We start from the raw sequence: 11417 nt of genomic DNA on the forward strand, positions 1-11417 counted from the left end.
CAGATATGTTCTAAGCCTACCGTCCAGTCTCTTTTAAATTGACCCCTTGCCTCAATAGATATTTCTGGTTGCCGAAACTTCGTCGTGCCTTGATAAATTTCATAGCGTTTCTGATGAACACTATTCAGAAGTCCCTCTTTACCATAGGAAGTATTGATTTAGAAACAAGCCATAGACTTGTTTCTGGATCCAGTTACAATTTTTTTATCACTAATGTTACTTTTTTGTGTCCTGGTCTATTTTTCCCACGAAAAGCTGGGTAATTAATGATCAGCCCCGTCAGAGCCATATTATATAACGATATAAACATCCTCCTATGAAATACTAAAAAGCTGACGATACTTAATTTTCTTCAATTCATTAAACAATAAGCTAGAAAATAGTTATACGATCTAAATAATACCCCGTACAAAAGTGAACCATGAGTTAAATTCTTATATATCTTATTTACAGACTTCTCGTATAGTATAGCGAACACATCATGAGCATGATAGAACACCGCACAAATATCTCAATATTAACAAAATTCGACATCAACACTATGCTTCTCACAATCATCAACCAAAATATATTAACGCATTTGGGGCACACAACCAGGCGAAAGGAAGGTGTGGAGAGATTGGGGGGTGAAGGTGAAGAAGGTGAAGGGTAAATGGTGAAAGAACTCGAAGAAGATCGCCGCGTCAATGGTCAGATCAAATAAAGGGTACAACCGGTTACTTCCTTTTTTACTCTCTCCGTCTCTATCTTTCTCTCTCCAATGCAGCACACTTCATGTAGAAGATAGAAGAATGGATAGCAACCCTGCGTCACCACATTCTTCCGAAGATGGAGGATGAGCTTTATAAATCTTTCTGACTTTCTTGTCTTCACTATATGGTATCAGATAAATACCTTGATCTTCTTAAACTCTGATCACGCTACCTTTATGTGTGTTTTTATTTCCTTCAATTGGTTTAGTGTTTCGATGATCCAACTGTTCAAATATTTACATTTACTTCTCCTCTCTCTAAGTGTGTTTCTTGTACATGATCTTTTTTCGTGATCATAAATTTAGTTTTGCTTTGAGGTTCTTCTTTAGACCGTATGCCTAGCACACAACATTTAAATTTGACAGAGTGTTTGTAGATAATCAAGATTATCTGTTTCAATGATGATAATAATATTAATTGTTTCATCTATCTATAAATCGTATCAGCATCAGTGGCTTCAAAGTTCGTTATGATCCAAAGCCTTTTCAGAACAACTCTTCATTCACCCCTGTCTCTGACTGTCTTCTGCATGCTATAACTCCAATAGATTCTAAATCATCCTCTAGGTTGTCTTGATACCTAAGTCTCGACTTCCTCTGGCTCGTTATCCCATCGGCCCTCTTCGGTCAAAATCTTTTGTGACTGTTGCACCTTTCTCTCGCCCGATTACATGCCCTATCCATCTAACGCGTGGTACCTTAATGAATTTTATAACGTCAGGTTCCCCGGAACTTCTATACAACTAAAAGTTGCAACGCTTTCGCCACAAACCTAGCTCTTTTATTCCTTATTTGTGAAGGTGTTTACACCTTCCAGTTCTAAGTTAGTATTCGTTTATTATTATTGGTATAGATGGCTAGGTGCTTGACCTAGTACAACACATATATTTGGTCCCTTGGGTATTTATACTTAGTCCCATTCTCTGTGCAGATGCCCTTAATGACCAAAATGCACCGGTCAGAATCTGTGGACCTAGCTAAGACGTCGATGTCATCTGCATATCCAATAACTTGCACAAATTTGTTAAAGATCTACAAATCTCATGTTGTTTAAAACAAGCAGATCTACAATCATTGACCATTGATTCTAATATCTTATTTTTGGTCATTTACCGTCTCTAGTAAATTCAATTCGCAGTACTTTCTCACACAAAAGAAAACATTGCCAAGGAAAATTATTATTATTTAATTATTAAAAAACAAAAAACAACTAAAAAGTACAAAATAAAAAAATAGTTTTAGCTTTCACTGGGAGTGTAAAATAAAGTTGAACCAATGTAAAATAAAGTTCAAAATATTTTATATAACAATACGATCCGTAATATATTAATAATATTAAATTTACATTGTAGAATTAAGTATTTATTATTATATTTACGCTATTAAATTATTTATAAATTTATGCTTTGTTTAAATTACTACCTACATTTCCAAATCAAAGGTCAACAATACATCCAAGACCACTAATATTAAACAAACTGGTTTTTGTCTTTCAGGAACAAAAATTTGCCGAACAGGAACACTTTCAATTACAAGCTCTTCATAAATATTTAACAACACGTAAATAACAAGTTATAAATCTGACCTCGCATCCTATATGCACCCATAAAAATAAGTAAGTACATATATGATGTGGTTCTGGAACTGTTTTCTTGTGGTATGCTCAACAATGGTCAATTATATTTTTTGCGAAAAAACAACATGATTGGTATTAAAATTTAATGTTTTTTTTTTCGACGTTTCGACTTCCAATTCGGAAATAGTTTAAAAAAGCTCATGGAATAAAAATATAAAAATTTTACAAGTTTTGGTAATTTTATAAATGTTTACAGGTTAAATCAATTTGTTATAATCTTAATTCATGCGCTTTTAACCCTTAACTGGTCCGGCGTCGTCTGACAGACGATTCCATATTTTTAATTACATTTTATTGGAAATTGGCACCGCCCACAGGCAAGTCCTTCTATCTAATCCTTAAACTATTGGAGCTTGACAGGTGGGTGTATTTGCGACAAGTTTCTCTCAGTTCCTAAAAAGTTATCGCAACAATTAGGTTGAGAGTAGTTCCTCAGACGACGCCGGACTGTTGGTGTGACTTTTTTGTGTGTCGTGCATTTTTAGAAATTATGGCCGGCCATCAAAACGAGTGCGTTTCGGCGATGACGATTATGAGACAACTCTTTTAAAGTGGTACAATGAGGAATGTGATAGTGACAGTAATGTAGACGATATTTCGAAAGACCATAACATTGAATCTGAACACGATACATGTTCGGAATTTTCTGATTCTGATGAGCCTGCAGATTGTGATGAATTAGCAGTAACTGATGGTGACAAAACCTATGTTTATGGTAAAAATCAACACAGGTGGTGTACGTCAGAAGTTATCCCCTCATCTAGAACACAGAAAAGTGCCAATTCTAAAAACAAAGGCAAAAATGCTCGGCGAGGCTGCGATACCCTTGTCTGTTTGGAATATGTTGTTTAGTGATAACATTCTACAACATATTGAGCATAATACAAACACAAAATTACGATCAATGCGTGAGAAATATTCTGCTAGTTCTATCCATCATCTTAGAGAAATGGATGTTATTGAGTAAAGAGCATTTTTGGGACTCCTTGTTTACACTTCCATTTTCAACTCGTCACGAAAATATAGACCGTTTATATTTCATATTCAATACTTTCATAGAAAATTGTCAAAGTGTATACGGACTTGGTCAATCTGCCACAATTGATGAAATCCTTGTAAGTTTTCTAGGTAAATGCCGGTTTAAAATGTACATGCCTAACAAACCGGCTAAATACGGACTCAAAATACAGTGTCGTAAAGATGCACGCAATGGTTATTTCTATAATGCTTATATCTACAGCGGAAAAGACTCAGATGGATTTGGTATCAGTGACGAGTACAAGCTGTGTTGAGCTTAGCTGAACCGCTGTTTGGTAGCAACCGAAATATCACAGCTGATAATTGGTACTCTTCTATTCTATTAGTAGATATTTTACGAACGAAAAACTTGACTTATGTGGGAACACTGAAAAAAAAAATAACGCTGAAATACGTCCATCTTTTCTGCCCAACAGAAACAGACCTGAAGTGTGAACAATTTAAGGATTTAGGATAGAGTGTACCTTAATTTCTCATGTAGGAAAAGTGGGAAAGGCTACAGGACTTATATCTTCAATACATAGTAGACGTTATAGTGATCCCTCTACTGAAAAACCAAAAATTATTTTAGAAATGCTCCAAAAGCACCTCAAGCCGTCGAACCCGAAGATGGCCCTTAACAATTTTTTCCGCATATTGGACATTTCTATAGCAAAAAAATATATTCTACATCAGTGTTACAAAAACAATCCAGTAATAAAAGAAAAGAGTGTTTTTGCTTTGGAGTTGGCTATGCAGTTAGTGCAAGATCACATGAAAAGACGAATGACAATGACGAACATTCCACGTCAATTACGTCTTACAATTAGCCAGATACTTGGAGTTCAAGAAGAACAAGAGGACAATCAGACCGATGTTCATATTTTAGAAAAACGCAAGATTTGCAGTTTGTGTCCTAGTAGAAATAGCAGGATGACAAAATACCTGTACTTGCGTTGCAAAAAGCCTGTTTGTTTGGGATGTACAAAACCACTATGTAAAAATTGCATATAAAATTGGTAAAGTTTGACTGGTGCTGGAAACAAACATTTTTGATCGATTTTTATTTTACCTAGTTTTTTGTTTAGTGTGCAGTTTGATCATTTATCCTAGGAATACATTTTTTTTTCATAGTGTTTTTTATATATTTTTTTAATTATTTTACAAAACTATGTACTTTTTCACAAATATTTGTATGGATGTCAGTTTTATTTTAATATTTTTTTCTTAACCCAAATAATGCCCAAATCTAATACGTTCACTTTTATATTAATATATCAGGGTATGTTTGTAAAATTTTTTCTTAATAAAAAAATTATTTTTAAGTTTTGTTTTGCTTTCTTGAAAACAGTAGTTTCGCGGACTACGCCGGACCAGTTACGCTACTGCTACAGTACCGGACCAGTTAAGGGTTAAAAGGGTTTTCGGGCCCAAAATCGAAACTTAAAAAACACTGTTTTTATCTATCTCTCTCCAATGGCACTACAGCCCAAGTCGGGACCTGACCTTTCTAAGCATCCGTCTCCAAGCATCCCTTTTCTTGGCTGCTCTCCTTCGGTTATTCTGCATTCTTATAAGATGACCTGCCCAGAGCAATATTTCTATTTTTGCATATTTTATACAGGGTTCTTTGTAATATTGATATCACTCGTAGTTGAACCTTATTCTCCACATACCATTGCCGCAGAAACCTTATTAAAAGTATTAATAAGGTTTATTGTTTTTTACTTCCTATTATTTACTTCCCTATGGATGTCTTTGGATCCAAACACTTGCGACAGAGTTATCCTTTTCTGTATTTCCTCCCCCTCACTGCTGTCCTCACTTATCTATACACTCAGGTATGTGTGCTGCTTTACAACTTCAATATTTGCGTCGTCTATTTTGCAAGTTTCGTTGTTTCCCTAATTTTTTGGGGCTTTAGTTTTATCTACGTTGATCGCTAGCCCTATTTCTTTCCCATTTCCTTCAAGCACCACATAAAATTCTGTGATGTCTGTTTTATCTGTGATGTCAAAATTCTTCTCGCAATCCCTTTTTGGTATTTTTAGATTTTTTATGTTTTTTACGATTAAATTTTCGTTCTTTGGGTGCTTATTCTTCTCCTGTCTGTTTATACGGCATCTAAATTTTATTTGTAATGGAAAAAGATCAGAATCGCATACTACTCACCTTCTAGCTTCCTTTTATCACCTAGGTTTAAGATACCCTATTGTCAAATATAGCCTAAGACTACCGTGTGTGTATATAAGCTTAGTTTATTCTCTATATAGTGTTTTTTCATACAATTTTACATCCCGATTGGCCTAAAAGATATGAATTATTGACAATATTGAATTGTCTTTTCTTTGCACGTTTTTTCAAGTTTATATAATTGTGAAACAATTAATCCATATTTTAAATGGTCTTCTTTATTATGTAATGGTACCAAATAATGCTATTCCATTCCGCCGATAACTGCTTATTCAACCGTATCTTTATTATCAGCTCATATATTGCTCTCTTTAATTTTAAAGACTAGGTGTCATTTTTAATCAAATAAATCTGTTTACTGACTACATTCATTTTAGTATTTTTTTACGATAACGTAACCAAAGACTACCATTCTATCGCTTAAGAAATTATCATTACGAGCAATGTACATCACAGAAATCTAGATTCTGTTCAGTGAACACGTAAATGATAATTAAGATATCTCACGTTTGCTGGTTACAGGTAACGCAATGGTAAAAATTAAGATGATCAAGAAAAGCACAATCAGATAACAAAAAGGGAAGTCTTATTAGGTTGTTATTATGTTAGACTACGACCGTAAGTATTTTACATTAGAAGAAACTATTAGAAAATATAATACCTATTAACTTCGATCATAAAATAATTATTTTAATTTTATTTAAACAAATAATTGGAAATGTAAGTATCTATATTTGAAACAAAAGGAGTTTCATTTTCATCATCTTATCGCCCAGCTTGATGGCGCCATTAAACTGATCTAGGGGAAACGTGGGTTTTCCCTAGACTTATTTACTAAAGTAGGTATGGTGAAAAGACATGACTAGGTTAATTGGTAACATATGAACACTTAAAGTACCAAAAATATAGTATAGAAAAAAGTTTCACTCAAACAAAATAATTTTAAAGCAGTGCTGCGAATTTTTCGTATTTCTTCTAAATATTTTCTTCTCCACAGAATAATTTCATTTTTTTCTAATAGCATACTTTTTCTGTTGCGTTTTACGTATCGAAAGTTCATTTTGTGCATGGTCTTGATTAAGACCCTACGAGATATCTTGGGTAAAGAGTCATCATTTTCGAGCTCTTGAGAAATTTTTTTCAGTGTTGGAATTTCACTCCGCAAATAAAATGAATGAATTTTTCGACGTATAATATTCCTTGTCTCGTCATCCAAAACAATGCTTTTCCTACCTCTAGTTTTACCTTTTTATTGCTTTTTATTTTCCGATGTATTTTTAAGTAAACGATAAATACAGCTAACGGATACTTTTGTTAAACTGCTACAAATGTCGACCGCTTGGCTAACGTTTAATGCCATTTTTCTGCCGACAATTCCTTCATAAACGTTTCGTATCATTACCTTTTCTTCGGACGTTAACATTTTCCGTCTCTTTTGCGGCTCTTCATTCTTGGAATCAACATCAGAATTTTGCTGTCTTCTCTTGGAACAACTCGGTTTTTCGTCGATTGTATTTCAATAATCTGGATATATACTATATATACAATAATTTCAAAGAATATAACTAAATATTTACTATAAAACGACAAACTACTCTTATTATCAATAACACGTTTTATCAATACTACAATACAGTATTGATAAAACAGTATTGACAATAATAAGTTTACAAACTTATCACATAAAATATACTCACAAAACACATGCACTATTTACCCATAGAAACACCAATGTTTTCTTCGTTCATTTCTTCGGCAAAAAATAATAAAAACTAGTTTTACTGCATGTCTGGATCCGAATTGTAAAACCGAGTTCCCTCGCTAATTCCAACATTGCCAAACGATTGAAAAATATTGTTTTAAAATATCGATTTTTATTTTATAAATTTAAATACGTAACGAAACGGAACATATAAATAAAATTTATTTTATTACAATTTTGTGCTTAATTTTTACTATTTATGTATTTACTATTATGTTTTTTGGTATTTTTATGACGGTAATAATCGCTGCGTGGAAGAATACAGGTTTTGTATGACCATAATTACTACTTGTGAACAAGATTTGGCTACACTGTACGACAACTTCTGGTCAAGTCTACTATAGAGAAGCACAAATAAATATACTACTTTATATATTCTGTAATTTCTTATGAGGAAACGCAAATTGCAATCGAGAAAACAGGCAGTTTTCGAGGGCAGCTGTGTACATTTAAATTTGAGGATATTCGGCGTTTAAACTATGAAATCACTCTTCTGAATTGAGGGTTTCTACTATAGGCTGATTTTTATTTTTACTCTTAAAATCTGATGATTGTTTCCAATGTTCATTTGGTTTAGAACTGTTAACATGTGGTACTGTGTACTTCTTTTCTGTTATGATAAAATTAATTCTTTTATTTGTTTTTTCCATCATAACCTATCCACATCCACTTTCAATTTGGTTTCTTGCGATATAAGATGTCCATAAAGAATATACTGATTTCTAAAAGGAAGTTTATTAGAGTTTTTCCTTAATCTCATTTCTAATGCCTGACCCAAATGCTCAAAGGAAACAAAAGGACTAAAATACACTTATTCAATTTAACTACAAATATAACAGAAAGCATAATTCCCAGCTATAAACATTAGAGAAAATCTCTTACGTTGTAAAACCTGGTGATGTCAAAAATATGGAGGACAAACATTTTTAGAAATTCATTTTCAAGTATAAAAAAACTGGGGGTGAAAACTAACCCAAAGGGATTGAGAAATAATATAAAGAAATTAATAATTAGACTGTAAATCAAATCAGTATTAAAAAAGAAACTATTAAAATAAAAATTATTCTATGAAAAATTATAAATCTAGCACCAGTGTGTATCCATTATGTTATGATCACAAACCAGGCAAGGTATAGAAATAAAAAGCTCACTATCTATATACAAAAATATATAATAACATAAAATTATTTTTTTCCTTCTACCATTATAATGTGATAACCAAATTTAGTCTTAATTGGAGGATCTGTATATACAGGACTGTTAACAGATGAAATAGGTAGGGCAAATGCAGCATCTTGGAAGGGTCCAACCATTGAGCCTCTGATCATCCAACCTAAAAATAAAAGAATTCTGTATAGGTCTATTGGTTAAAGTATTATTTAGAGACACAATATATTTATATTTTTTACACATAGTCTTTTGTGTCTGATTTCAGTTTGAATCCTTGTGTAATGTTATTCTTAACTGATAACTTTGACTGTTGTCAATCATGTTTGAACATTTTACACACTTATTTTAATGAAATGACATAATAATGAAATATTAACATCTTTATCAACATCTGTTTTGCCTTTTTTTAGAAGGCTCAGATTAAGGCAGAAATCTGAATTGTGTTTCGAAACTATTTTACGGACTTATTTTAATATTTCAACCTTTGGGGAACCAATGACACAAGTGCAATTCAACAACAAAACTCAATTTTTCAACACTACAATATTCTTAATACTGGAAGGACTACTTGTCTGAGGACACAAAGTCAGAAGTCAGAATGGTAACTCCTCACTATTTGGCTAGATGATGTGTATGTCCTTACATTTCCATTTACTTCCTCTTTTGGTACAATAAAGTCAAATTGTCAGTTGTGTGTGATACAACATTAATATGCAATGTTAAGAATAATGAAATTTTTGGAGAAACAATGACAATGGCTTTAACTAACTTTCAAAACTTTTTAAGTGATTTCTCACTTCTTCTTCTTTATGTGCCTTGTCTGTTCCGAACGTTGGCAATCAACATGGCTATTCTGACTTTGTTTACGCCAGATCTGAATAGTTCAGCAGAAGACAATCCAAACCATTGCCGCAAGTTTTGGAGCCACGAGCGTCTTCTCCTCCCTGGACCCCTTCTGCTGTCTATTTTCCCTTGAACGATCAGCTGTAGTACTCTATATTTATTATGTCTCAACGTGAGCCAAGTATTCCAACTTTCTTTTCTTTATACTTATTCCTACCTCCCTCTCTTTACCTATCTGGCGTAGTACCTCTTTGTTGGTCACGTGCTCAGTCCAGGATATACGTAATATACGTCGGTAAGTCCACATTTTGAAGGCCTCTACTTTTTTCATCAATGTTGCTCACTTACAATCAATAAATTTACACTTATGTCAGTGTCACCCAAAGGTGCGATTTGTAATATTTTGAAAATCTATTAACAACTATTTAAGTTCTAACAAAAACATACACTCAAATGTAAAACAGCCTGTCTACCTAAAAAAATTACTCAAAAAATATTAACTAACCTAAGTCTCCTCCTGATCTAGCTTTGTCTTCGCTATAGGCAGCTGCAACTTCTGGAAACTTTTGACCAGCTTTCAGTTTTTCCAAAGCTTCTAGACATTTACTTTGTTTTTCACATAATATGTGTCTCACTTTAACTGAGGTGCCCCCTTTCTTTTCCTTTCCTGAAATCAACATAAAGTTAAGATGAAAAATAAAAAAAATTAATAAATATTGTGCTACCTTTATCGCCTGATTCATCACTTTTTCCCGCTTTAGCAGGTTTCGCTGCCCCTTTCTTAGGGGGCATGTTTACTTTAATCCCAAAAAATGATATTTTAGGTTAGGATTAGATTTAAAAAGTCTTTCTTATTCTTTTTCGACATGATCAAAATCCATACTTTGGTACTTTTATATACATCTTAATAAAACCAATGTAATAATAATATTAAAATTGCCTTTTTGTTTTGTAGTCTTTATTATAATTAAAATCCTGTATCCTGTATAACTTTTATTATTCTTAATCTTAACTCCCTTTAAAAATATAATCGCTCGACTGGTTGTACCATCTATCGTGTGTATTGTAAACTATTTGTCTAAAATGAAAAACGGAACAGTTTTCTGTAGAAAGTCAATGACATTACAAATACTATAGATGCATAATATCACAAACCATACATACTCATAATATATTCCTAAATAAATATACATATTTTAAAATTATCTCAAATGGGCATTATTTGTGTGATTTTTGCACTTTTCTTTAAAATTCTACATGTAAATAGGTATTTTCTACCTTGGATATAATTTATAGGTAAGCAACCATACTGTAGACTAATTTTAAGCAGTGGCGGCTTTTGGGGGTAGGCAGGATAGGCCGGGCCTACCCAATAATTTTAAGAGCTATAAAATTGAAAAACATATATTTTAAAAATTATGTTAATGCATGTAAATAACTTTTAAATGTACTAAATCACTTAATACATTAGCGTCCGTTAAAACAACAAAGTTATTATATTACCACAGAAAGCATCGAATCGTATTCAGGCATTTTAAATATTATTAATAGGCCCGATCGGAACTGACCGACCCAGCTCACATAAGATCCCCGTACAAAAAGCGTTTGAAGTTAAGCAGTTTGCCGGAGAACGATTTATATTGTCGTGTTTATGCTTGCTGTTTAGGCACCCGACGATCGGGCCTACGATGACCATCGTTGTCACTTGTAACGTAATTATCGAATTGTAATATAAATTTTCTTTTAAATTATGATAAAAAAATATGTAACATAATCTATAATTATTGTAACATATTTTTAAACAAACAACACAATTGCAAACAAGTGCACGGTTGCCCAAATAAATTTAAAAAAATTCGTAAAATTCGAAGAAAAAAATCACATTTGCGTGATTTCTATATCGCCTGATTGTATGCAACTTATATATGTGAGATTGTTTTATAACTGATACATAAAAATGAGTTTTTATGACGCTTTACCAGGTTGCAGTAATAGTAATGTTGATAGTGAGTGTTTGGACATTGTTGTTTCACTATTGGAATCGC

The 11417-nt window shown here is 32.8% G+C and overlaps 1 protein-coding gene across 1 annotated transcript; it reads right to left on the minus strand.

Moving 5' to 3' along the window:
• Positions 1-8510: 8510 nt before the first annotated feature.
• LOC140433274 (peptidyl-prolyl cis-trans isomerase NIMA-interacting 4) lies at positions 8511-10248 on the minus strand. The gene is made up of 3 exons (XM_072521305.1): positions 10098-10248; positions 9878-10039; positions 8511-8692 (listed from the first exon to the last, which is right to left on the minus strand). The coding sequence occupies exons 1-3, from the start codon at positions 10162-10164 to the stop codon at positions 8544-8546; spliced, it is 378 nt and encodes a 125-aa protein (XP_072377406.1). The 5' UTR covers positions 10165-10248; the 3' UTR covers positions 8511-8543.
• Between the last annotated feature and the right edge of the window lie 1169 nt (positions 10249-11417).

This window comes from Diabrotica undecimpunctata, chromosome 2 (genome assembly GCF_040954645.1).
Source record: "Diabrotica undecimpunctata isolate CICGRU chromosome 2, icDiaUnde3, whole genome shotgun sequence".
Taxonomy (NCBI): Eukaryota; Metazoa; Arthropoda; class Insecta; order Coleoptera; family Chrysomelidae; genus Diabrotica; species Diabrotica undecimpunctata.

What these genes read in the sequence shown, in the direction of transcription:
- LOC140433274 (XM_072521305.1), bottom strand. Translation starts at nt 10,164, where the DNA reads ATGCCCCCTAAGAAAGGGGCAGCGAAACCTGCTAAAGCGGGAAAAAGT. An exon ending in TGATGAATCAGGCGATAAAG is followed by an intron (nt 10,040 to 10,097) that starts GTAGCACAATAT and finishes TGTTGATTTCAG; the next exon opens with GAAAGGAAAAGAAAGGGGGC. An exon ending in TAGATCAGGAGGAGACTTAG is followed by an intron (nt 8,693 to 9,877) that starts GTTAGTTAATAT and finishes TTTTATTTTTAG; the next exon opens with GTTGGATGATCAGAGGCTCA.